This window comes from Pundamilia nyererei, unplaced genomic scaffold, assembly GCF_000239375.1.
Source record: "Pundamilia nyererei isolate P.nyererei 1_Seehausen unplaced genomic scaffold, PunNye1.0 scaffold00038, whole genome shotgun sequence".
NCBI classification, from domain to species: Eukaryota; Metazoa; Chordata; class Actinopteri; order Cichliformes; family Cichlidae; genus Pundamilia; species Pundamilia nyererei.
The window spans coordinates 1583769-1611566 of NW_005187439.1; the positions used below are offsets into that span (position 1 = coordinate 1583769).

Here is a 27798-nt window from a genome sequence, read left to right on the forward strand (position 1 = left end):
GCTCCGGAGCTCAGACACGAGTGAATGCTGCAGAGGAGAGACAGAGACACTGCTTCATTTAGACGACTTGTTCTTGGAGCTGACTTGATCCTGTTGGCGCTGTGAAAGCGGGAATACACATTTTTTGTTCCCTTTCGCGTTTGCACCTGAATAATGGTGCACTGAGTGTCCGGAGCTGCTGCTGGGATTGACCGCCTGCTCTGCGCGTATGTGAAAGGAGAAATCAGAGGTTGTTTTCGCTTATTTTCAGAGGAGAGATACCAAAGAGTTTGTCCCTGGATTACGGCTTGTTGAGGTGAGTTGTGCGTGTTTACAGCCGGACAGGTTTTTGGTTGTTGAATGTTATTCTGCAGACCCGACGTGTCCAAAATGCGCGCAGGTGGTGAAAGAGCGCACTTTATTTCCAGTCAAACGTGAATCTGAATGAGTTGATGCTTTGCGACTCTATTCCTAAATAATCTGTGAATATCAACATTGCACTTTGGTTTTGTTGTGTTCCTTTAGCACCTTTTCCCCAATATTAGTGCGCCTATATTGACTTTATCCTACTATTACAAAAAACAACCGTGGGCAGTAATACCCAAATTGACAGGCTTTACTAAAGAGCTATTTCTGGATTTTTAATTTTGCTTAATTGACCCAAAGACCTGCCCCAAAAATTGGATTTCTGAAATCGGTGTCAATGGCGGGCTATTTTTAACCCCCACTACCTTCTGGCTAAGAGGATTCCTCTCTCCCAGCCTCTCCTTTGCGAGACGGTGAGGGATCAGTGAAGTTAATCCCGCATCTCTCCTGGGTCACCCTGGCCTGCTGCGCTTGGTTTTTCGTGCCACTGCTTTGTATTAGGAGCATGAGTTGGAGTTTCCTTAATGTGCTGACAAGGTAAATCCGTTTATTGGTTATTTGGCAGGACGCTGGTCGTCTAAAAATGTGAGAGTGCCTCCTGGAAGCCCTTGAATGAGTTATTGTTACTGCGGATTACATGTTTGCTACTGTACTCTGGAATCCCTGGGGTTGTGGTGGGATTTGCTTGATGTGAAGCAAATGCAGAAAAACAGATGCACTGGGGCGAAATGGGAAGTTTCCTCTCGTGAAATAAGGGTGCTGAGGCGGCAGGAGGGCTGCATTTCACACAAGTGGCCATTAAAAGGTAAATGTAATCACATGTACCTCAGCAGATCTTTGTGAATTATAAGCTGTCTTCATAGCTTCACCTTAGCTGTGTTTACAGACTGCTTCCTAAACCTGGGTCGCCTCTAGTTTTATAAGTTCAAAGATCAATAAGTAAGGAGCTAAAATCCAACAAAATATATGATGGAATATTTCATCTTATCACAGTCTTCTTTGCTACAGTTACAGCTGCCTGGTTGTCATGGGTATAATGGCTGAACAGGTTCAATATGGTTGAACTGTGACAGAAAACATGAAACTACTGTTTGAACAATGTTTAAATGTGAAGCAGGTCCTGATCCTGATGATCGGACCAACCAATCTGGCATCTTCTGAATTTCAAAAGATGATCTCAGTACTTGCAAACCAGACCAGTACACAGAAATCACTGTTCACTCTTTCATCAAGAACAGACAGCTCTGCCATGGAGCTGCTGCTGACGTTTTAAGACTTTACCATCAGATCCTAAAGATTTGGAGTAAAATTCAGAAGTAGCAGCTGTAGGGGCACCGTTTCTGCTGTCAGGGGGTTCCCTCCGTGTTGGTGTCTGCAGCGGTGGAAGGATTCACGGCACTGCTGAGGACCGATAAGGCCAGGTGACAGAGTCCTATATGGAACCTGTGATTTTTACCACTCGGAGCAACAGCTGCAAACATCTCCCTCTCAGCTTATATCCCAGCACTCAACACTGGTGTGAAAACACTCAAGAGAGGTGACATAGCTGTTAGTGGCTGCACGTTATATGTTGATGTACTGCTGCTGGGTAGATGGAGGAGTGTGGCTCACCCTCTGATAGGACGTGTTTGCAGTTATAATAGTTCATACAATTTTAGCTCAGCCAGCAGGAATATCAGGGTCAAGGAGCTTTTTTAATGGCTGCTATTACATGTTAATCACAGCAGTTATGGCTATGTTTTTGCTAACCTCCAAGAGCAAAAATGGCATGGCAAGTCACATTGACAAGTTAAGACCAAGACCATGAAATAACCCAGAGTTCTTGGAGTCTCTCTAACCTCGTCTCCTTATTTCTGAGATAATGTTTCCACATCACAGCCGTATCTGGTTTGTTTTGGTCCTACCTTTTCATTCCAGTGGTCTGGAACACTTACATTTTTGCTTCAAATTCCTGAACTTACTTTAATTTGAAGTACTGTTGACCACACTCTGGCTTCAAACAACACAACCAATGAGCCGGCCTTATTTAGATAACTTCCACTATTCCACTCCACTCTCCCGTGCCCAGCCACTCTGCAGCTATCTCTCACCCTCATTTCCTCGAGCCATGGATGAGTGAGATTCCTCATGCCTTTCAGTGTTTACACAGTGGGGGGAGGTGGGGGCTGTTGATTTACTGCCTTAAAGTGTCTTGGTGGCTGCATTGCGTTCCCTTTACTGCTATACTGTTGTACTTTGTGCCCGTTTTTCTTAAAAAGGGGGGGGAAATCCTTTTTTCTCTTCAGTATTTCATTTATGTGGGTCCCACTTTTCTGCCTCATTGCTGTTGCACATTTAAGGGTAACGACAGATCGCACTGCATTATTGCATGACCTGTGTACTTCTAAATAGTCATATGGACTGTCTGACTCCTGAGAAATTTCTCAGGTAGAGCACACTGGGGTGCCTAAACGGGGAACACGTCTGTTTCCTTGAGTTCAGCTTAAGAACTATGGGAGTGAAGTGCGGAGGCTTTTTTTCTGTACGATCTCTGCACTGCTGATGGACTCTCATCACAAGCAGTCATTAAAAGCATGGGTAGGGTGGGAAGAGCCCCCGTCGCTTCTTTGATAGCCTGTGTTTTGAGAGAGCAGACTGCATCATTCTCCCTCTGGGGAGCAGCCCCACCCGTGCGTTTTGGCGACAAAATTACCTGCAAGCCCGCGTCATCGTTGGGTCTGCAGCCTGAAGGTAATCTCAAACGAATGCTGGAGTTTTGCTTCTTATATGACATTTGCCTGGGGAGCTTTTTTAAATGCTGACCCTCTGTGCTTCCAAATGTCCCCACGTGGCAAAGGGAAGAGAGAAAAATAACATTTTATTAAGCTTTCAGTGAGTCATGGCCTCCTGCACATTAACAATATATTATAAAAGTCCTTAAGTTTCATTTTTGGTCACTTCTTTCAGTTTGGAGAAATGTTGCAGGAGCAGCAGGTTATCACAAGGCAGTGCTGAGTCTGCGCTTTAACCAGCCTGTCGTCTTAGACACTCTGTCAAGTGATCATCTTTCCTCTGATGTGTTTAAAAAGACAAAGATTGGCAAAGCTCAAAGTCTGTGGATGTGCTCTTTCTCTCTCTTCAACCATCTTTTAACTGTTAAATGATTAGAAAAAACCAAGAGTGTGAATTTCCTTCAGTTTTTAAATCCACTTTAAGCCCAAACCAGACTTCTTTTACACATCGAGGCAGATGGCTTTGCACACAAACAACCAGTCAGGCTCTAATTAAAACCACCCATCCAACCTAAACAACCCCCAGCCCCTCTCACGGAGGCGAATTGTGGCATTTTGCTTGTTTATCTTCAGCTGCCGCCCCGGCCGGTGGCCAGGATAAACCAACAGCAACGTGCTAAGAGTTTGTTTTTGTCAGAGCCTGAGGACTCGACATGTGGTCCCCCTCAGCCTGCTACCACCACTCCTGCTACTACTACTACGACTGCACGTGACACCTGGAAGACATGTAAATCTCTCTGCCTCAGCTGTCAGAGCTTGCAAACATCATATGCTTTTTTTAGGATTCTGGTGAAGGCGACAGCTGGTGTGTGTGTGGGCGGGGTTATTATATTGCAGTTGATTAAAAGTGGCTCTAATCTGAGTAAAAAGGTAGTTGTAATGCTGCTAAAACGTCTTTTAAGAAGTGTTGAAAAAGAACAAGCAAGATCTCCAGACTGGAAAAATCGGAAGAATGTTCCAAAATAAGATTTCAAACACTCTGACCTGTATTTGCTGCTAGGCACAAATCCTGCTCTGATATGAGACCGAGAGATTAAGGAAAAGGACTCGGTACAGCATCTGATCTCACCGTGTCCTCGATCCTTGTTTTTTTTTTTTCTTCTTTGTATAAGAGACCACCTTTATCTTCAAAGAACCCCACCTGTCCCTGGCAGCATGAGATTAATCCAAATTGTGCTCGGAGACATCAGAGAGGACGAGTGATGTAAAAGTCCTGAAGCTCAGAACAACTTGTTGCAGTGTTATAGCTCACTATTAAACCCAGTTGTTGCACTGTCTTCTGAAAACAGGGCCTCTGTAAATTAATTCAAATCAAATCCCAAAACTCTGGTCATCAGATACTGGCAGAGATATCGCCTCAAATTTCCCTGCACGTTTGAATCTGTAAAGTTAATCTGCAAAGAAAAGTGGATCTGTGTGGCTGATGATTAATTCTTCACATTAGTCATTTAGAAAATAAATACACTTTCATATGGTCCATGATGCTCCCTTGCACATGATGATTTATCTTTTCTCTGTGCAGCAGACGTCTCTAACCTCAGTGGTTAGGAGAGCACACTTGAGATCGGGGTGTTGGCTGTTCAGATCCCAGCTGGGAAAAGTGAAAGACTCGTGTTCTCAGCACTAGATCACCTGCTGCTGTTGATGTGCCCTTCAGCTTAACCCCAGTGGAGCATTCATGGCTGCTTTGCGGACACTCTGCATCTGCGACATCTCTGAGAAACTGCAAATGTGCCCGTGCTGTATTGCTGCTAGAGAAAGAGCGCTTTGGCTCAGTAGAAAACCTCAGTGGACTATTTGAAGATCCCAGAACTGAGTGAGGATAGCCCTTTTTCTCCCTCCATCACACTCGTGATGTCCCTCTCTTGTGGGGAAGCCACATGGTGCAGCAGATGCTCGGGCCGCTGTGCCCCGACTCCACACACGCACCATTCTCATGGAAATGGCCATGGTTGTCTGGCTGAATAATGGCTGTGGTGGGTGTGTGCACACGTGCATTATGGGGGGCGTGTGTGAAAGAGGCAGACTCGGCTGGGTGGGAGCTTCGTGTGTGCTCATGAATAAATTGAATGTTTTGGTATCTGTGTCAGAGCAAACAGGACTGTGTCTTGTGATTTTTTTTTTCCCCCCCCTTTCTTTAATTCACCACTTGGTTGGATCAGCTGATGTTTTCCCTTTTTGTAAGACAGTCTGTAAATCAGGTTGCCTCCACAGGCCAACAAAACCTTAAACTCACTCGAACTGTTTGTGCCAGTGTGTGGGGCAGGTGCAATTTATACCGCCTGGCATCTCCTTCCCTGCCAGCGCTGCACTGCGTCAGCCTTGAAGGCTTCCTGGCTCGGCAGGCAGCCACGGGGCAGCATATTGTCAAAGCGGCAGGCGTGTGAAGGTATATGGAGGTGGGATTGTTGGACCTTGCACTAACCCCCCCCTCCAACCCCCACCTCGCCACACACACAAGTGTGAAAAGACTCATTGTGTTTCCTCAGCCGTAAGTCTGCCTGGCATAGGACGGAGCCAGGTTCAGAGGTCAGGAGGCTGGTAAACTGCAGAGGAACGTGTACGTGAGGGTTTTGTTCTCTTTGTGGAAGCTGACTTGAATTTTAAATGCGAGACTGAGGAGTTTTTAAAAATCATCCTCAGTTCTTTAACCCTCTCAGGCTCAAATTAAGTTTTTGTTGCTAATGCACAAAAGAATACCTGCAGTGGTACTTCTGAGTAAAAAAAACTCATAAAATATGTATGTGGGGTGATCAGGTTGTTAGCTTTTAACTGTTGCAAATCTGCAAGCCTGCCTTGAGAGTGTTAAAAGGGTATTTGACTGCTAGATCAACAAACCAAGACTTGTTGCTGTAGCAGTCGCAGGTAAGCTGCAGAATTTCTCACCTCTCCCTCTGACATGTCTGTGCTGCTGCTGACCTGCATGCACCTGGAGAGTTTTCCATGGAGGAAGTCATGAGGTGTATAACTGAACTGTTATTCTGTAAGTGAACTGCAAATTACTACTGGCAGCAGTGCTTAATGCACTCCTTTTTCATGCAAGAAAAAGCACCAAAGTTTTGGAATGTAAAATGTCAAAACAAATTTAAAAAGTAATGCAAAGTATAATTCAGTCCAGTGTTTATGGGAATAGGTTGATATGAATCCAGTTTGGGACAGTTTTGTTTCTCCTTCAGCTATGAAAAGGCAGATTTGACACCTAACCTCTCACTGCCTTTGCTCCAGAGAACACGTGTGCCCCTCTCTGTATCGTGTCCTGCCCTGCATAATGATCTATTCTGCCCTCTTCAACACACACAGTCTCCTTCTTGCTTTTAGTCACGCACATTCACATGGCAGGGTCGGAAGTTAACAGACAATGTGATCATACAATGTGCTTTCAGGATTAAAAAAGAAGTCTCTGGATTCTCCGGTGTGAGGACTCTCACAAGCTCTTACATGTTTTTAAGTGTGTTTTCCGTTTTATTTCTCTTCCAGCATAGATGCAGAGCTTCCTTTAATACCACCCGCTTAGGAGTTGAGTCAGAAGACCTTTTGAAATACTAATATTTTGTAATTATCTCATGAAAGCTTAAACCCTCGTTTGTTTTCCGTCATTAGCGCCGGCATTAGATGTTGCTGCTTACTGGACTGGAGGTGATGCACATTATCTGCATAGTAATGTTGTGGTCATATAGAACAAAGGCCTAATCCTGTGAGGGTTAAGAGTTCAGCTTCCTGTAAAGCTTAGCGGGGTCAAAACTGAACAAACTGTCTGCCAGCTGTGTGTTCCTGTTATCTTGTGATCCAAATGACTCATAAGACTCCATCATCCTCGTGTCCTGTCCAACCCTAATTTTGTTTTTCAGCTCTTTTTTTTTCTTCTTTTCTCTCAGTCGTCCATTTGTACATCCAAATAAACTCAAACCAGAAACCTTAAAAAGTCCAGAGGAGGAAAAGGGTGTCGACTGTGTCCAAACCATTTCCCAAACAAACCTTTTGCTGTCCGCGTTTGCGTCTGGGAGCTATTTCGGATCCGTCTGGACCTGCATCAGCAATCGTGGTTAAATATCTAAAAAGCACCGTCTCACTCTTCCTGTGTTTGTCCTCTTTGTTTGCACAGGACACGATGCCTCAGACACCACCATTCACAGGGCAGCTGAACACTGGCAGCTATAACAAGAACCTGTACCAGACCAAGGAGGAAGGCTACCCCGGCCTTTATTATAATGATAACAACCTGGTGTCCGGGTCTCTGGAGGCCCTCATTCACCACTTGGTCCCAACTGTGGACTATTATCCAGATGTGAGTGTTGCATTGTGATGCTTTCAAATGCTAAATATATATTTTTAATTCAAGCTTTAAGAATCAAATCATAATTTGTGTTATTTACTAAATGTGTCTTTTATCTCAACAGAGGACATACATCTTCACCTTCCTGCTCAGTTCTCGCCTCTTCATCCATCCTTATGAACTGATGTCCAAAGTGTGTCACCTGTGCACGGAGCAGCAGCGGCTTGGCGATCCCCAAGCTGATAAGGTATGCTGGGGGGGACTTCTATTTAAAAAAAAAAACACCATCACTGCTATGTTCAGTTTCGAACAATGGCATTAAAAGTCAGTGAAATATTGAGTTCTAACAGGACTCAAAAATCGTATTAAACTAGGATATTCTTTCACCCTTCCTAAGTACATATTTCACCTGCATTTTCAGATGAGAGTCAGGAAGATTGCTCCCAAAATCCTCCAGCTGCTGACAGAGTGGACAGAAACCTTCCCATATGACTTTAGGGATGAGAGGATGATGCGGAGCCTGAAAGAGCTGACCCACCGGCTTGCCAGCGGAGACGAGGTCAGTCTTTCTTCATTTCCACTCACCACGACACGCAGCAAAAGGGGTTTTCTAGATCAGTCAAGTAGCAAATGACCTGCTGATTAGATAATATGTTTAGTTTTAGGTGTTATCACCAATAGTGCAGTGCTGTTTAGTAGACTGCACGTGCAGTAAAGCTACAGGCGCAGGCAGATTTTTTGCAGATAGCAGTGGAGGGAGGTGGAGTGGGGGTATCTCTGGCAACAAAGCACTTTTGAGCCCGGATCGGTTGAGAGAGAAAAGCCCCATTGTTTATGGCCTAGGTGGGTTTTTTGTCATCCCTGCAGTGCTCCTTCTTAGGCAGCATTTGGATTGTTCCTCTGCAGCAGAGCTGAATGTCACCGGCTCAGTGCGCCTTTAGCCTCGCTGCAGCCTGCTTTTAGTAGGCTTGAACAGTTTTTTGTCCCGTACCCTCTGTTATCTTTGGGGTACGTGCTGACCCTCCGACTTTACACATTTAGATATAGAAACATTGTTTTGACAAGCAGTGACTCATGCTATGTATGTTATGAAAGGAAGTGCTAGCATAAGCTAAAGTACTAGCAGGAGGCAAAATGGAAATTTAGAGGTGAAAGCCCCCCACGTGAACCATGACAGGTTAATATGTCTCTCAAATATGAGTGCTTGCACTTGGCAAGCACTCATATTTGCAGAGCTTCGAAACTGCAGAGCTATGCTAATGTAGATCATTTTTCCTGTGGGACAGTTTGTTTCATGCAGGGATTCACTGAAAGATGTTTCCCTCATGATGATTATTAAAAAAAGGTCCCATGATGATTCGTCAAGTTTACTGTGCTTCGTAACTCGTGCTCCTATCCTTCCATGTCACCGTCTCATGTTCCCAGTTAAATTTTCTTTGGTCTGAACAATTAATGATATCAGTCCACATCAGACTGGATTCTTCCAGTGCATGTGCTGATTGCTTGAGTCATTCCTTTTGCTCGGGAAAGTGGCACACACAAACTAAGTGTGTGTATTTTTGGATGTTTTAGTTGTTGCAGCAGCAGCTTGTCAGGACCAGATAGTGATGAAGAAGATACACCCCCCCCCGCCCCCTCTTTAGCACTCAAGACAAGAAAAACACGCACCCCCACTTTTTTAATCAGGCTCCACAGGACTCATTGATGGTGCGAGGACAAGTATTGATCCTGACTTTATCTAGAAATCAATTCAACCTCACATGACACTTGGAGCTTTCCAGATCCTCCACCCACCCCCATGGAAACTTACCCAGGGTCGACAGCAGTACACACACTCATAGACATTCTCATAAACACGCACTGTTTTGACGGTCATGCAAACATCTTTTGATTTCACACTAGATTGGCTGCAGCTGGCGTTAACACCAAACCTCTGTGGATATTTTTGATAGTTGAAATTGATTCTGGCTTGGGGGGAAACAGGCATTAGGTGAAGATTCCCAGGAACTTTTACCTGGGATAATACCATGCTTGGTATATTTAACAAAAAACAAAAAAAAAGAGAGGTACTATTTGCTGCTAGTCAGTTGAAACCAAAATTAAACATTATCTCTACTGGCAAATAGAGTTAAACTAGATAAAGAGAAACCATTGGCACGCTATGGGTGAATTACGCAATAATGCACACTTTACTTTCAATTTCTTTTCCAAACGAGTCTATTTTAAGTCTGTTTTTAAATAATCTTTCCAGGAGTTCCCCTGCATATCCAGTACCTGCCTTTGTGTCCTTAGACCTTGCGGGAAATGTAGTTTATGAGATGTTATCGACTAGGAATGAACTTGTTGACTTAATAATTTCGTTGAGAAAGATTGATCGGGTTTACAATACAGCATGTTTTGTACTGACAAAGCAATAGTATCCGAATATCATGAAGATAAACTCAAATGTCATGTAAGCATGGTGTGCAAAGCCTGACCAACAACAGTCCTCTGAGTGAATCGTTCTCAGGGAAGCTTTGATGCCCCGGGTGCACACGTTGCACCAAATAAATGTTAGGGGAAAGGAGTCGAGTTGAACAGTTGTTTATTCATGTGTCCATAGATATTCCCCCCGTGGTGAGAAAGGATGACACCTTATTTTTGGTAGTGTGAACACCGCAGGACATTTCCAGGAAATACGGCTGTTTAAATTGTGGGAAGTGCTTCTCGGGATGGGGCTTTGAATAGATCTGATTTGGAGAAAGTGTGAAACAAAACTAAACATGAAGGCTCCAAATCAGGTTTGAAATTCAAAACATAAATGCTTTAGCATAAGCACGTCTGAAGTTTAGAGTTGGGTGCTTGTTCTTTGGCGAGTCAACCACAGTGCTCTGGGAAGAGAGTCCAGAATAGATGTCCTGAACATCTGGTCAGACTTATGTCCAGACCACACTCTGAACATTCCCAGACCTTGATCTCTGTAGTAAGACTGTCATTATGGACGTGGTTGGATATACAGGGAAGCTGCAGCTGAGGAAAAAAACTGACGCTGTGATCTCGATCTGAACTCGCTTACTGGTGCACAGTAAAAATGTGCAGTAAACCTGAAAATGTGCAGTTTTTATTTTGCATGCTACGTTTTTATGGTAATTTTGATAGATTTTTAGTAGCTCTCACATGATTTAGACACACGAGGTGCCTGACATACCTGGAGAAACTGAATATTCAGATGGAGGCAGGTGTGCTTTGCACCATTGTGAAGTTGGTACTGCAAGAATCTTTGCATAAGAAGCTTAAACAGACAATGGGACTGATATCTTCATTGGCCACAACCATTGCATAGTGAAAATCAGATTCTGATTATTGCATGGTATCATATTGTAATTCACTCTCACCTCTAAACTGTGCATTGTATCAAAGATAACAAAGGAACTCAAAGGCAACAATGTTGGAGTATCAGTTTCTCCTGAATGGGGAGAATCAGTTTTCATCTATGTTCAACATTAACAAATACGACACCAGGCACCTTGAAATAATGCAAGCACACTTTTAAAAACAGTTTTTTATAAAAGACTAAATTCAAGTTCTAACATCAAAGACATGAAACCATGAAACATCTCACTTGTGTTAAACTCTATTCACTCGCACACGGATTATGCCGACTTCACAGATTAATGCTGAACACCAGGGAGGTCTCGTTTAGTTGGCTGAGAGCTACTTCTGCCGCATCGTGACTTGGCACCATGCACATGTTTGTAGTTTAAAACAATCCGGCCCAGTACACCTTTTACTCTGCTCATTAGTTCTGGTTGAATGAACGTCTAAAAACAGTCGGGCCTTTGCTTTGGGTCAGGTGGTGCTCCACAGGAAATGACACCAGTCAGCCAAGAATAACAGGACCTCTAGTGATATGATGGCATAACCCAGCCATGTGCTCAGAAGTGTCGACTTGCACTGAGCAGTCGTCTGCCACCTCAGGACCGCTGCCAGTGTTGACGGTGAAGGGAATCGCATGCCACTGCTAGGCTCACTCGGTCGTAACGCCAAAAGTTGGGGTGAGCAAATGTGACTTCCTCTGCTTAGAAATGTGACGCATGCCGTTGTCTCCAAGATCCGAGACTATATTTACCCGACCCTGGCCTGTCCTCTGTTTGTGGTGGGGACAGAAGCTACGGCAGATGGTTCACTTTCAAGTGGATTTTCACTGGTGGCATGTCTCGCTGTTGTCCAACTGTGCAGGAGCGCAGTCAAGCATTAGCAGAGTTAATACAGTGTTTATCAGCCGGGTTTATTGCAGTGTGTGAGAGAGGACTGAGTGTAACTAATGAATCTTAATGTTTGTTTTGCAACAAATTCTTTCTTTTCCTGTTCAGACAAACCTTTTTTTTTTTTTTTAAAGTTTGGAACTAATTAATGTCTTCAAACTGTAAGCAGCGATCTAGAAATAATTGGCAAGTATCAAAAATCGGATTTTGGCATTTTTCACTGTTTGTTTGTTGAGAATCTACAGCACAGCACTCGTACATAAAACCTGATTTTTCTCTCTGCAGTTTCATTTTTTATTCTGGCAATCACCCCCTGCCAAAAACTGCAGTGTCCACAGAGCCACAGCTGATTGGCTGACACATGAATGTGTCTCTTCATGTGTCATTGCACCTATCACAGCCACATCACCCACAAACAGATGCATTAGTTGCGCCCTGGGAAGGGAATTTCAGAAAAAGGTCCCGCCTTGACTGTTTCCAGCAGAGCGATGAAAGCCCGCTCATTTTTATCCCCAATGTCTGAGTGCAGCACAGACTCGTCATACTTGATTGCTGTTTAGACATCCAGCCCTCCACATCCATTATAAAGCTTGGGTGTTCTTTCCCACCCCTGTTGAACTTGGTCTTGTTGTAGATCCCAGATTCTGGAGGCTGAATTGGCAGAAAGTTCAGAGACGAGAGATGTGGCCGTGAAGGGGTGCTTGGGATCATTCAGCCTTCTCATCATACACAAAATCAGATACACATGTTCTCTTTCCCTCAACCCGCCGTCTTATACAACTTCTATGCTAAAGTGGAGCAGAGAGGAAACTGTTATCTAATCGTGGCCTGTTTGAGTCACAGGAAAGTTTCAAAATAAGATGACCTCTCAGCCAGTAAGCCAAGAGTCCCCTGCCCTATTCCCCGTGAGCTGATGAGAATTATTAATAAACCTGGCAGGAAGAATTTTGTGTAACATTGTGACTGATATTTTAGTAAATGAAAAAAGGCTCATTTTTCTGCAATTTACACTTTGATGGCTGTTCTGTGGCTCTGGACTGTGAACTTGCATCTTTCATCACCCGCACCACCCTGAAGCGCAAAACAAGCAAAGTTAAAGTACAAGGTTAAGAGTTGGGTGTTCTTTAATGTGAAAACAAGCTTCATATGATACCCAGTACTGTTTCTGAAGATGCTAGTAAAGCTAAAGTTCCTGGCAGATGGCATACTAACCTAAAACGGAGTTCCAGCAAACAGATTTCCTTCTTTCTCCTCGCAGATTTATAGGAAGGCAGTCAGCCAGATGAGCCAGGGCCTCATCAGGAGGTTGACGGTGCTCAGCCAGTACGAGGAGGCGCTGGGCAAAATCAACGCCACTGCGGCTGAGAGGCTCACGGTTCTAAAAGCGAAGCCTCAGGCAGCCATACAGAGAGACCTGCTGTCTATCTGCAATGACCCCTTTACCGTCGCCCAGCAGCTCACACACATAGAGCTGGTAAGAGAAGCAGTTCTTAAAAATCAGTTTAAATGTCATTTATTTTGAAGTAAGCTCTAAATGTGACCTTCCAAGGAGCAGTCTGAAACCGCACCACTGAGACACACACAGACGTCAAAGAGAAGCAGGCCAGATCGAAATCAGAGAGGGCGACGCATGTCAGAGCAGGACCAGATCTCTGTGATGGACTGATAAATCAGTGTGGTGATTGATTGATTTGAAACAGTGCTGCTTAACCACAGTCATTACATATCAGCTAAATCAATGTGAAAAACAGGGTTTAATTGTTTTTTTTTTTACAAAGGTTCTAAAAAGGGAGATAAAATGTAGGCTTTAATGATGCGAGATAATCCCAAACTAACTTTGAACAAGTAGGGAAACCATCTGGTGACTAAACCTTTTACGGTCCTGGTGTGATGCAAACTGTTCGTGGATTCTCAGAGATTTTTCTTTCTCCCTTTTCAGGAAAGACTGAGTTACATCGGACCTGAAGAATTCGTCCAGGCTTTCGTCCACAAGGACCCTCTGGATAATGATAAGGTAATGACTGCATGCTTCAGAATACATCAGCAGATAAGAAAACACATACAGTAGTTATGCAATTTTTTTTTTTTTTTGGCTGAAATCTGGTGTGTAGACTTGATTTGTCTCCGATGGCCTAGTTTCTCTTCCAGAAGGATGTTAAGTTTACACAGCGCAGTAACTGCCTGCCGCGTGGGTCAAAGTGAGGGCAGGTTATTTGCAGACGTTAGCAGCAGACCACATATCCGCTCCCCTCACACACTCAATCACACCACAATTTCCTCAAATCATCCCAGTGTCTGGATTAGATGGGCATGCATGCACCCCATCTCCTAGCAACCACTACTGCCAAGGGTTTGCATTGGTAAGGTGTGTGTGTGTTTTGGGGCGGTGTGGTCTCTTTTCTGGCGTTTGGCTGCTAGGCAACGGGCCAGTTTTTTGGAAGCCAGGGTGATGGGGGTTAAGGCTGCCTTTGTTCTTTTAGGCTAGCTTGCCTCGTACCCCCAACGAGCCACTTGAAAACACGGGGATAACTCAGTCTGTCTGCATAAAAAGCGACATGTTCAGTGGCGGGAACTCGGCATGGGCGCGAGTGGCGTAAGGCTCGAGGAATGTGTGGAATTATATCAAGAGGAATCCACACAAAGAGCCAGCATGCGTAATGTGAATAACATTGACCGCTATTGTGCTTATAGATGAAAAGCAGGGGGAAGCTGAGTATTATTGGCTGCACAGGTCCACTCATTTATTTTTATTTTTTTAATTTGTCGAATCGATTGACATCAACTGGCTTTGCTTTTAACTTCAGTTCTAACTGAAGGTGGGTTTTCTTTGGTGTTTTTTTTCTGCAGAATTGCTTCAGTGATCACAAAAAGGCCAGCAACCTGGAGGCCTATGTCGACTGGTTCAACAGACTCAGTTATCTGGTGGCTACAGAGATCTGCATGGTAGGTAACAAACAGCAAGCCAAGCAGTAAACTTCACTGCTAATGAAGGCGGATTGTTGATGGTACACAACCACTGTTATCTTCATTAGGGATAAAATCGCAAGGTTAATTTTTCAGATAATTGTTTAGTGAATGAAGTACCCAAAGAAATGTTCACAGCTCAGTTTACACTAGATTCTTGCGTAATACATTAAAATATGGCCGAACCATAGGCTGTAAATAAAAGATGGACGTAGCTTTCATGTCCCAGCTGAAAGAGGAAGTTCCCTAAAACAAGGTTAAACAAGGCTGCGGTGTGTGGGACAGGCTAAATAAACACTTTTCATGCTGGTCAAATAAAAGAAAGAAAGAAACAAAAACTCCAATCTGTGATCTTGAATTGTACAAGCAAACCTTATTACTTTGTACATAGCACTTTACCAGCCATCGTCCCCGACAATGATTACAACCTTTTCGGGGAACAGCACTTCGCTGTTTGGTAAATGTGTTTGTTGGAAATAAAGCTGAGGCTTAATGCAGTTTTTAATGTTCTCCACTTTGTTAACAGCCGGGGAAAAAGAAGCACCGAGCCCGAGTCATCGAGTTCTTCATCGACGTGGCGCGGGAATGCTTCAACATCGGCAACTTTAACTCCCTCATGGCCATCATATGTGAGTTGGAGTTCTCTTTTTTCTCTCTGAGATAAAGTTTTGTTTCATTGCTGCACAAAACCTGAAGCGATTGTTCCCACAAGGTGATGCTTTGCACTTTCCTCATTCAGACGTGCACTCTGCACTTGCTTCCTCCTGTGTAGGCCTCTGCACAGAGCTTGTTGTCTTGTGGGCATCATCATAAATTTGATTAGTGCTATAAATTGCAGTTTGTTTGTTTTGTTCATGCTGCGGTGCAGTCGCCCCGTGGCAGTAACCTCTCCTGACATTGTCTCAGTTCATTTCCACCTTACGTAATTTTCTTCAGTTTAATATTATGAGTGAAACTTGGCAGCAGATGGAGCGGAGTTCATGCAGATAATTGTCTTGATGGAATTTGTTCTTTGGTCACTCAGACAGTTTTTCCCATGGCTTTCTGCTCCGTCTGCTTGTACTTACAGAATCGCTCTTATATAGTCACTGCGAAGTCTGCACATTGTAAAATACATTTATGAACCTATTGTCCCTACTTCCAGTGTCTGCGCTTTTGAAAAATAGCCCAAAAGGTATAAAATTGCAGGACAAAGAGTGTGAATTATCAAGCCAAGAGTTGCTGAACTCGAGGCGTATCACTGATGGGGTTTCCATTCTTCACTCTGTACAATGGCTGAACTATAAGCATATTGTATCCTGGTCTTTTGAGGTTACTTTCAGTAGAGAAATTGATATTTCCGCCTCTTCTATGTAATTTCTCTCCACATTCTGCCCATTGTGGAGCAAACCCGGGTTGTACTAAACAGCTGCAGGGGTTAACGTGTCTCTAAAAACAAGATTAGTTTCCATAAATGTAACCAGGTTGATTCCAGATCAGAAATGAGAAAAACACCGAGGCCTAAGAGGTTAGAAGACTCTCTGAGTCTCGGAGGATTTAGAGGAGAGCGTGTCTGGTCATCGGTGTGGGCCTGAGGGCGGGTGGAGAGTCTTTGCGTCCACTACAAACAGGGAGCGGACTCGGGACTGGAAGAGGGCATAAACCGGGCAGATGGTCAGCACTGACCAGAGAGTGTGAGCACACAGGGGAGGGAGAGAGGGAGAAAGGGAGGAGAGGATATTGGAGTGCCAGCTGTCCTCTGTCCTCCCCAGAGACGGCGAGGAAGAGAGCCACAGGCAAATCCTTCTACACCAGCCTCGTCTCCAGGGACACTGTGTTTGTGATGCTTTTAAAGGGTTATTACCCCCCAAAAGAGATCATTTACCATCAGCTGTGTCTCCGTGAGCAAATACATTTATTTTTTCAGGTCTTGAAATATCCAGATTTGGTTTTCCTTCCTGTCTAAACTGGATCAGAAAAGAAAAAGAAGGGCATTTATTATCTAAACTACTGCATGGCTAGAATCGGCCTTGGAGTTAAGTGACCATTTAATTCATTAAAAAAACAACAAAAACCCCCAACTGTCAGTGTGTCTTCTTGTCATTGGCGACATTGTGACTGCGCTGAAAAGAAGAAGACATTAACGGTATAATAATCATCTCGTATGTGTCCCAGAGGGACCACTACAGCTAGCACCTGTCCTTCTTCACACTGGTCTCTTTGTGAGTGGATGGAGCCGTTTCCCAGGCAGCACACGTTCTGACACACAGCGTCACATGCCTCCGTGGTTCGGCCTGCATTCGCTTCCGTCCCTCGGTGCTGTGTAAAAGCCAAACTGTCTGCTGGGAATCAAAGTGAGTTCAGGGAGAACACGAGGCTTCGCGGTTTCGAGTTTTATATTTCTGTCTGTGAACCGGAGTTCTTTAGAGTACCCCAGGGCTGTTTTTTGTGGTGTTGTTCTGCTCTGTTGGTGACCCTTCGCTGCCTGAACCTGCACCGGACACACACAGAGGATTACCATATGGGAAGCAGAGTGCTGGGAGGAGAAACAAGGCGTGTGTTAACTCTATTGTTCCTGCTGCACCAGAAGAAGCAACGTAAAGAAAGAGAAGGGGAAGAAGGGTGGAGGGGGATGTGCGTCTGTCTGGCTGAATGGGGAAAATGCCATGTGTTAATGCGATCGTGTTTGCACGGGCGTGTGATCTCTCTCTCATGGCCTTTGTTTTTGTGTGTGTTTGTGTTGCAGCTGGGATGAACATGAGTCCGGTGTCACGGCTGAAGAAGACCTGGAGCAAAGTCAAAACAGCCAAGTTTGATATTCTAGAGGTGAGTTTGTATAAAAGAGATTTACTTTGACCAGCGCTCAGAAAGTGAGTGTTTTATAATCTCACTTTTAATAATTCAACTCTTAAGTTTTTCCCACGCGTAGTGGCAGTGTTGTGGTAAACACTTATGACAAATCTAGTTGTGGGTTTGCGGGGGAGCTACTGCTGTCAGTGATTTATTGGGTAAGAGAGAAAAACAGGGTCATGCTGAAAGCTTTTGCAAGCGTGGATCTGAGTGGGAGAATAAAGGGTTTGCTGTCCATGACTAAGATCGCTCATAAATCCAGAAAAAACAGAGACTCTCAGAACTGAGCTAGTTGAAGCCTTTCTCTTAAACCAAAGCACATGATAGCCTTTTCCAAGTTTAGTATGATTATATGGTAAAGCAACAGAATTTTCCTGGAACATCTGAGTCTGAAGGTTCAGTTTTAAGTCAGAACATGCAAAGTGCAGAAAAGAACAAAAATCGAACACCTATGATTGTTCTTGGTACATTCTGGAAGAAAAATAAGGGGAAATTTGATGATTCTGTCGGGATCAGGTGGAAATAAATGGAGCCCAGCAGCCGGGAGGACCAGATGTTAAGGTGTAACTGGGTGTGCAAATCACGCAGCCCTGCCTTCCTCCCCGAGGTGTGTGAGAAAACCCAGCATACCGCAAGAACACGTTCAGTGAGCCCAACGGGCCATCAGTCGGCCCTTTTGAAATAGGAGATCTGACGAATGAGTCTGGGACGCTCTGCGAGACCTGAAAGGGTTTCAAAGACTCGAGTTCTTTAGGTTTTCTTCACGTCTCACTGGAGATCATCCACGTCGTTCCTCTTCTGCCGGCTCTTGTTCCTTTTGTCAGTCGCACCCTTCTTGATGCTTTCCTTTTATCTTTATCTTTTGTCCCTCTGAGGATTTCTTTTAGGTGAATCCCAAACTTTGTGTTTGAGTTAATTTGCTGCTTAGTTTGTTGAAATTCGCAGACCCAATGGCATCGTCTGTTTGTTGATTGTTTTATAATCCCCCCCCATATGTGACTACATCCTATGTCACAATATTTGAAACCTGAGGATACTTGGTCGTCATGGTGAAAACTAAAACTAATAATAAAACCACATTTTATATAATTTTCACTGAAGATTTGTTCGAGTTTCAGAGTTTCCTTCAGTGACTTTCACTTTCTTGTCAACTAGTATTATCCAGGCACAGAGTTAGCACTTCCACTGGTGTTAAGCCAAAACACATGTCGCCGGCTTTTTGGGCCATCAGATCCACTCACATTTCAGAGGCCTGTGCTCACACGGACTCTGTATTTGTCTCTCCACAGCACCAGATGGATCCTTCCAGCAATTTCTATAACTACAGAACAGCACTGAGAGGAGCCACGCAGAGATCAATCACCGCCAACAGCAGCAGAGAGAAGGTGAGGCCTTGATGTTCCCGCATTTGATGGTGGCGTGTTTACGGGAGATTGTCTATTCTGAATATTTAAATGTAATCTTAACTTTCCAACTGGTTCACCTGTAGTTCAGCTCCCATCTGAACGCCTTGTGTCGGGCAGAAAGAGAGCAAATTAAATATGGACGATGACATTTGAAGCGCAACATTTGTTGCATCACAATTCTGGGAAAAGCTGCGATTCCGATTATTTATTTCTCTTTGCCAAAAAGATGACAGATATTTTCGTACTGAATAACAGACCTTTATTAAAAGATGGACGTAACCATGGTGATGTCAGACGTTGGATTGTGGACAAAGACATCTGCTAATTAAGCGACACCCTAATAAAAATAATAAAGAATATCGCTCACCAGAAGTGAACCACTAACTTCGAGGTCTTTGCCATTGATCAGGATGTAAACATTTTTTTTGTTTGTTATTTATTTTGTTAAGTTGGGCATTTTAAGACTGGGAGTCTATGAGGATTGGATTCAGCCTCAAGTGGCCAGTCAAAGAACTGCAGTTTTTGGAGTTTGCTGCTTGATACTGACACATCAAGCAGCCAGTGTTTATGCAGACCCAAGAGTTTGAACAGCTGGACATGTGAACACCAGACTTTGGTTTACAATTCATGTAAACAGTCAGAGACGCTTATAGTGAACGGTGGCTCAGTGTCTTTACTATAAACCATTTGACAGCTGTCGTGACCTTTCAGTGGTGACGTGTGTCACAGCAGGGACGTATTACGCTTGACTGCGGTTATGCAAAAAGTGGAGACCTTATCTCAGACTTTATTCTCATGCACTGTGACGTGGAAGGAAGTGTTTGAGGCAGTGCAGAGAACCAAAGCGGCGTATCTTGAAATCGTCTGCACAGTGTGTTCCCGTGATATTTACAGCATCAGCAGCCTCCGGGGAGGACTGCAGAGGGACGGAGGTTACATAACGGTGTAGTGCAGAGGGGACGCAGAGGTCAAGTTATGAGGGTCAAAACATGAGGAGGGTCTGAGATGCTTTGGAATGAAACGAAAACATGGCCTCCTGCCAGATCACATAGCGTTCTCTGCTGCTTCGACCCACCCTGACCGAATGCGATCCGCCCCGAAGCTCGTGGGCTGCCAGACATTAGTGGTCAGCCTCTCGTCCCGTCATCATGGTGTTTTTAAAAGGTGTTTTTATTTAGTGGAGACAAAGTGTACTGTCGATGTGTGTGCAGCTCCCTGTGGTTCGTGAGGGATGTCCCTCCTTTTTTGGAGCAAAGATATGCAAACAGTCCAGTACAAGAGGTCAGGGTCATGAAATGGAAAGTTCCCAAGAAGTCTGGTATGTTCCTGCTTGTGACCTCTCCTTTTGGGGGGTCGGGGGGTGTTTAGTGTCCGTCAGGCACTCGCAGAGCTTCAGTCTGACGACGTGTGTTTCGGCCTATTCTTGCTGTAGGTTTTGTTCTTTGCAGTGAGGACAGAAAAGATTTAACGATCCAACACTTGTTGCTATGTTGGCTCATTTTCTTGAAATAACATGTTAACAAAATGCCGAACAGCTGATCTAAACCAGACTCGGTGGATCGTGTTTGGTTGTGTAGCAACTATTGTGAGATATTTTATAAGGAAGAATGTGGCAACAGCTCCAGTTTGGACAAAGTTGCATTGCATGCTCTTCTTCTAAGACTTGTTTTAACCAGATGGAGACAGTTAATTAAGAAGATAAAGGGTCATTTCACCCCAAAATAAAATTTGACATAGTGTTTCCCTCGCCTGCAGCGCTATTTTTTGGATGTAAGAACTATTATCTTCTACACAGTTGTGCAGAATAAATATTGCCTGTACCATTAACGGTGTGACCCTCGGCTCGGATGTAATGTTTACCTAGCTGCATGCTTGTAAACAAAGAGAACTGCTCGACCGAGCATCGAGTAGGTCAGATGAGGAGAGTTGGGAGGCCAGGGTGACACCTTAGGTTTAATGTTAAGGTTTAAAGTTTAATGTTTAACTTGATGTGGTGGTAAGGTCTGCGACAATGCTCAGGAAGGCGCCCGCTCGGGTCCGAGCGATGCACTCAGGTGGATATACCAGGAACGACCACTTGGCCGTCAGGTATCCAGCTCTCCGTCTGCATGTCATCAACAGAGTATTATCAAGGCTTCAAAATAAGATCCACATGGATGTTATAAACCCAAGGTTTCCCAGCAGCACACTGGATTGTTACAAGCTTACAAATGTTTTCTTAATTTGTCAGTGGTTTCATTATTGCTCGAATCGACATAGCTGTGGATTAATTGTTTGGACCAATTGCAATCCCCATTTTAAAGCAACTGTACTCGGGTGATTCAGTCATCTCTATTACAGAAATGTTGCACATTTCATCAACTTAAGGTAGATTTCATTTTGCTACAAAATCCAGCCTCCCTTCGGCTTCCAGGCCTTTAACACCTTCTCATGTCCAGCTGTGAAAACGACTTCCTTTCAGCTCCTGCAGGCTTTTTTTCTTTAAACTCTGCGTGTGTGTACGCGCCCGTGTGTGCGTGCGCGTGTGTGTGTATGACAACAGCCCTGAGATCACGCACACAGGCAGGCTCTTGTAAACATCCTGCCCCTGCAGACCCCTCGCTGTACTTGATGTTCTGACTTTGTGACTTCACTGAGGCCTCGTTAAATGCAAGTCAGCTGCACCCAACTTTTGTCAAAGGACGGTGTGGAGACATAATTTCACACAAACAGGCGTGCAATCCGAGCCGGCCAAGAGCAGCTTTAGAAGAACACGAGGAACAAAAAGCACATGAGCGAGATTCGCTGGCTTGGCTTGAAAAATGATTTTGTGGGAAGAACTAAAAACAAAGGGTGTGGGCGGCTTGTACAAGTACAACGTCTGACACAGTGACTTTGTATGAATAATAGAAAGTGCAACACAAATGTAGGTTTGAAGAAGAGCTCAGTGTGTTGCTTTTCCTTCGGTTGCTCCTTTGAAAGCTCCATGAATGTTTAATGTTGGGTGGGGACAGTGAGGAGAGAGGTGACAGACTGAGGAGTTTTATAGGTCAGTGTGCCACTTTACAGCAGCCTTCAGTATAAAACATGTTTTGCTTATGAGCCGTATCAGATGATAAATGTGAGCCAGAAAGTTGAATCCTCTAAATAACCCACCAGCTTACAACCTGCTGGTGCTTCTTCCTTATTTCCTCCACATCAGCGCGTGCGTGCGTGCGTGCGTGCGTGCGCAGACAGACATGCAGTGACCTAAATCATTGTAAGTAATGGCAATGAATTATTTAAGTGGCTTTTAAGGGGAATTCTTCTTCTCTGGAAAACTGACCTCTTTACCTCAGACTCACTTCCCCATTAGTTGGTTTTTTTTGTCTGTTTTTTTAGCTACAGGTTGTATTTTTACACCCTGCTACAGACTTCTGTAGTTGGAAAACTCGCTAGTTTTACTGTGTGTTTCTCCTGTGAAGCAGAGATCCTCTTTGTGAACCGTAATCCTTTTTGAATCACTGTTTAGAAAAGAGCACACACCTACGAGTCATAAGGAAATCCCCCTTATATCTGCTCGCTGATATTAAATCCCTTTCTGTTTCCGTTGCCCTGCAGATTGTCATCCCTTTCTTCAGCCTGCTCATAAAAGACATCTACTTCCTCAACGAGGGATGTGCCAACAGGCTGCAGAACGGCCACATCAACTTTGAGGTAAACTGAATTTGATATTTCCCAACAGGAGATTCCCCTCACATGACTTTCAGTGTCAGACAGCGTCGCGATATTTACTACACATGGAAACACATTTTGGGCTGTTTACTACCACTTCTCTAAAGACTGCTGGGAAATGCAGAAGTAAGGCTTGAGTGTGCAAATATCAGCTGTGTTTCCATGATGACCAGTGACCAAACACTATTTCCACTCGTGGCTGGTCACAGCTACCCCGAATCAGACTATTTTAAGGACTGATTCTATCCTTGGAAATAGGCTGCTGCTGAACCACGTCTGTATCCTGCCCTGTTATGAAATAAATAAGTGTATTTGAACACATTAACACTTCTTAACAGCTGACGAGTACCGCAGTGTGGCGCTACCCCTAACCTCATTCAAAGGCAGTCTTTTCATTTGAAACATGTCGATTCCTTCTGAATAACCAACCTGTGTCGTTACGGTTTCAGAAATTCTGGGAGCTCGCCAAACAAGTGAGTGAGTTCATGACCTGGAAGAAAGTGGAGTGTCCGTTTGAGAAGGATCGCAAGATCCTTCAGTACCTGCTGACCGCTCCGGTATTCACCGAAGACGGTGAGTTCATTGAACATTAAAGGTTATCTTAAATAAAAAAGAAAACCAATGTGTCCATGTTAAATATGAAGCTACAGACATTAATCAAGGCTAGGCTTGACACTTTATCTATACAAGTGAAAAATTGTGCTTTTCCTCCCCTGTGTAGCTGTGTGGTAACGTTTTTGGGGGGCACGTACCATTTGATTTCAAGTCTGTAAACATGGAAATAAATGGACAAAGCCATACATGTCAATACATTTACACGAGCTCAGAAAACACCTCTAATTATACTAAGATAGTCATAGATTTAAAACAAAGGAAGCAAACCTTGTTACTTTAAATCCCTAATAGGGAGAATTGTTACTTTGTGTCAGTAATGATAAAGCGTTGGTGTGGAATGAAACAGAAGAAACCAAAATGATGTGCCCTCCGCCTCTTTGTCCTTAATCATAATAATATAGCAGTGCAGAGACTAATCCTCAGATCCTCACACACCTCGTTATCACCTCTCGTGCTCCAGCAGCACCGATAGTCTCAGTCTCCTGTAATCCACTTCAAAGTCTTGTCACCGGCTCGGGCTCCTATCGCAGCGTTATCAGAGACCGACGGGGAGTAAAATCCTCCCGACTCTGAAACGCACTGTCTGAACTGACCAATCAGCTTTGAGTATCAACAGCATTTACTACAGAAAATAGTAGAGTGAGGGGAAAATGGGTTAAGGTGGCATATAAATGTCACAGCTTGGAATGATCTTGCTCTGTTTCTCATTGCAGCTCTGTATCTGGCATCATACGAGAGCGAAGGTCCTGAGAACAACATGGAGAAGGACAGATGGAAGTCTCTGAGGTGTGTATGAACCCCTCCCCGCTCACTCTGCATGCACACACACACACACTCACCCTCAGGGGCTTCGAGTCTTTCAATCACGGCTGTCACCCCGCATCCTCTGCCCGGTCTCCCCGCTGACCAGGCACACCCAGAGGGATGTAGGTCACGCTGTGAGGCTGACCCCTCACGCTACTCAATAAATGCATTAAACACACACAGAGGCTGTCATCGGTCTTCCAGGCCACGCCGTCGCTTGCACACGCGCGTGTAAAGACATCAGTCATTTTCACACAATTACATCTTATGTGCGCAATAACGCCATACCCTCCTGTCACACAGTAGTGTGTGTGTGTGTGTGTGTGAGAAGATGGATGAGAGAAAAATGTCTTTGTTCAGGTGGCTCTAAGCCCCAGAGAGCTGACGGAGGGATATTTCCTCTCGCTTCAGCATCACGCTGAAGTTAAATTGACACGAACTGAGTCAGGGATGCGTCGCTTCTCCGCTGAGAACTGTTAAGATCAGATTCATTTATATGGCCGTGAAAAATTTGCAGATTTTAAGTTTTCGGTTATTAAACTACAAGAAATTGCTGTAAAAACAACAGATGGCTGAGAAAACACTCTGCCCTTTCTTTGGACTCGCATTAATGTTGCAGCTCTCACTAGAGGTTCACACTAAGAACAGGATAATCCTCATTCTGTTAGCAGATGAACTCATGAATTCCTCTTTGAGCCTTTAATGAAGTACAGCAGTGATTGGTCCAGTCCAAAAGCCATTTTCTAAAAACATTTGGGGTGTTTTTAGCCTTTATTATAACTTATTTAAGTTACATTGTGAGGTAGAGGTGGGTAGGTGGCACAATATGAAAGGAAGTAAAATTTAACGTGGGAAATGGTAACTGACATTAATAAATAATTTATTTGGGTGAACTAAAGAAAAAAGTAGTAGTTAGGTTGTAGTTCAGCCTTAAACTCGCTAGCAGACATCCCCACTCGCAGCAACGTTGGCCTTATTTCTGCTCCCAAGTGTCCAAAGAAAGGCAGCTTTGAAACTTCTGCCATATGAAGGACAATGCCAGTGCAGCTTCTCCACCCTGCTCTCACACAGACCTGATTGCAAGTTTTCTTTTTAAAATGTGGATGCAAGAAAGGAAAAATGGATGTAAAACTACACCAAGTATGTATGAACAGTGACCACATGACTCAGAGCGTGACAGCCATGCTTCAGATCGCCAAGCTGACCCCACACATGCGCAGCCACCCACATGCAGACAGACGTATGAATCAGATCTTCTGGCAGGGGTCAAAGGTGAGAGCAGGTTTTTGGATCGGCAGCCTTGCGAGTGTTGGGTTAAGCCCAGCTGGGGTGAATCCACTTAGCTGTGTGTGTGTGTGTGTGTGTGTGTGTGTGTGTGTGTGTGTGTGTGTGTGTGTGTGTGTGTGTGTGTGTGTGTGTGTGGTGTCACGTTTCCTGAGAGCCTGCCAACCCTGTTTGTCCCCTGAGCTTTGCCTCCACTGCGACACGATCTGTCACTTTATTCCGGCCGAGCTGCGTCAGCAGAACGTGCTGCCGTGCCCAGCGCTGCCCGTCGCCCCCTACATCCACACACATTACACCTGGAAATCCACTAAAGGCAGACTGTTGCTGTGGCGGTCGCTGTGCTGGACCTTAGGACTGTAAAATTCCAGCAGATTTGCTGAAATCTGTCGTATTAAAAGCATCCATCCTGCAGGGAAAAGGGAAACATTCATGGAAGTCGTCCAAGATGCAGTTGGTACACTGTAAAAAAATTTGACAAAGAGCAGAAATCAAGGATCCTTAATGTTTCAGGTTCTTAAGGATGAATTGCACAGTCATGCGTCACATTCCTCGGCCATTTTTGCAAGAGGCTGAGCACTGCAATCATTAAACATCGCTGTGATGAAAGTCTGCAGATTCTAACGGTGCTGTCTTTCTTTGCCCCACAGATCCACTCTGCTAAGCAGGGTCTAAACCTCTGAAGAAACCAGAATAACGTCAAACCCAACAAGTGAGCCCGCGTGCCCCGTCAGCATCGCTGTTGTCCAAGCAAAGTATCCCCGTGTTGGAAGGGAAACGACAATCTCTGCTTCAGCTGGCGAGGACATTTGGTGTCCCGCCCCAGCTCTGCTTTTCCTTACCCTCTTGCTCTTTGTGCTGTACATTTCAGGACAGCTGTTTTTCATCTCTTTGTATGACTTTATAGTCTTTGTTTTATAAAGAAACAATACAAACCCTCACAGTTTTAAAAAAAAAAAGAAAAAAAGAAAAAAAAAAGGGTACCTGTGAGTGTTAACAAAGTTGGGGCTGTTGTTTCCCCGCCTCTTTTATTTTTCTCCCCACTAAAGCTACAAAGTTAGCTGCTGGTTGGCTAACGCAACAAACGCTACTCTGGGTTCCACAAGCCAGCGTTCTCCGTACAGAGAACCCAAACCTTAACCTATAACACTGTTTACCATTAAGCTAAACATTATTTTACTGTATCAGATCCAAGTATCTTTCACTTCATGTTTCTGAAGCTTTTGTTGTGACGTAAGGAAAACAAGAAGGCACTGGCTGCGTTTGAGAAAAGATGTAAAAGTCGTTTTTCTTGTTTGTGTTGTGTAAAATTTAGATTTTCTGAAGCAGGAAGTAACATTTCATTTGTCATTTGTCTTGACATGATTATGGTTGCAGTATGCTTCAAAGGAACTGCAGCATCAGTAAGCTTCAGGAGTTTTGGATGCTTTGAAATTTGCCTTTGAAGCGTACAGAGGCCTTTAGCAGTGAGCTAAAATGGGGTGGGGGTGGGGGGTTTCATGTCTGTTTCTTATTGTTCCCAGTTATCTATGCTGAAATGCTCCTCTAGACTCTCATTCATACTTTCCTTTTGTTCCTGCGCCACCTTGCTCTCGTAGAAAAAATGTGTCGGTGCTGCCCCCTGGTGGTCCAGTCAGAAAATAGCTGAATAATGTGAACTGAGGCTTTCTGGTTAAATTATGTCCATTTTGTTTTTATTTTTCATAACAAAGTACATTTCCTCTGTTTTATTTATACATTTGCGTTATCTCCTCATGCCAATATTTACGCTTATTTTATTGTTATTTAATTTTGTACTAGGTACATAACGTGTATAAGTAGTCCTGACTTTAATATTTTTATATAAGTTTGTATTAGACACTTATTTTACAAGGTACTAGCTCAGCGTATGAAGTTGAATATTTTTGACTGATGTCCGCTTTGCCTTGACTGCTTCTCCCTCAACGCACAGTGCTGTTGTAGTTTGTTGTGTACATACTGTATGTTCCTTTTTCTCTCCCCGTGCTCATCGTTTGTATTTGGACTGTTACAATGGAATAGAGGAATGTTTATGAATGAATTAGTTGTGTTTAAAAAGATAAAAGTTAATAAAAGGCTTAAATTTATCAGTGACTTCTGTGGGTTTGTTTTGTTTCTGGAAAATGCATTCATGACCACAGACTGTATTGAAAAGATGGACATAGCCAAGCTCACATTCTGATGTTCTGAACCATCTTGTGCACAATCTGATGGTTAGAGACAAGGCAACCAAAGCAAACACTGCTTTATTGTCTATTTAACTTTAAATTGGACGATCATTTCCAAAATAAATATTGTGTTTAATCATAACTGAAACTATCACTTGAGGCCATAAATGTTTTTTAAAAAAGAAAACTAAGAGGATCATTTTCTTGTGTACGTCTATACCATCTGATCTTTTTGCCACCTGCTGGCCACCAGAAATGATGCAGGTTTAAGTCACTTCCACTTTGGCCTCACTTGTACACGTCCAGCACATTGTGATTTTGGAAGAGTTTGAACAGCAATGAGACAGCACAGCTTACAGGTTCACTTACTCACTTTGGAGTTTCTTT

General features: G+C 43.9%; 1 protein-coding gene across 1 annotated transcript; it reads left to right on the forward strand.

Moving 5' to 3' along the window:
- rasgef1ba (RasGEF domain family, member 1Ba) lies at positions 1-27331 on the forward strand. The gene is made up of 14 exons (XM_005730551.1): positions 1-295; positions 7219-7401; positions 7514-7636; positions 7811-7948; positions 12892-13107; positions 13573-13647; positions 14481-14576; positions 15124-15226; positions 17323-17402; positions 18716-18811; positions 22412-22507; positions 22975-23098; positions 23854-23926; positions 25876-27331. Exons 2-14 carry the CDS (start codon positions 7225-7227, stop codon positions 25898-25900), a joined length of 1422 nt encoding a protein of 473 aa, XP_005730608.1. The 5' UTR covers positions 1-295; positions 7219-7224; the 3' UTR covers positions 25901-27331.
- The last annotated feature ends 467 nt before the right edge of the window (positions 27332-27798 follow it).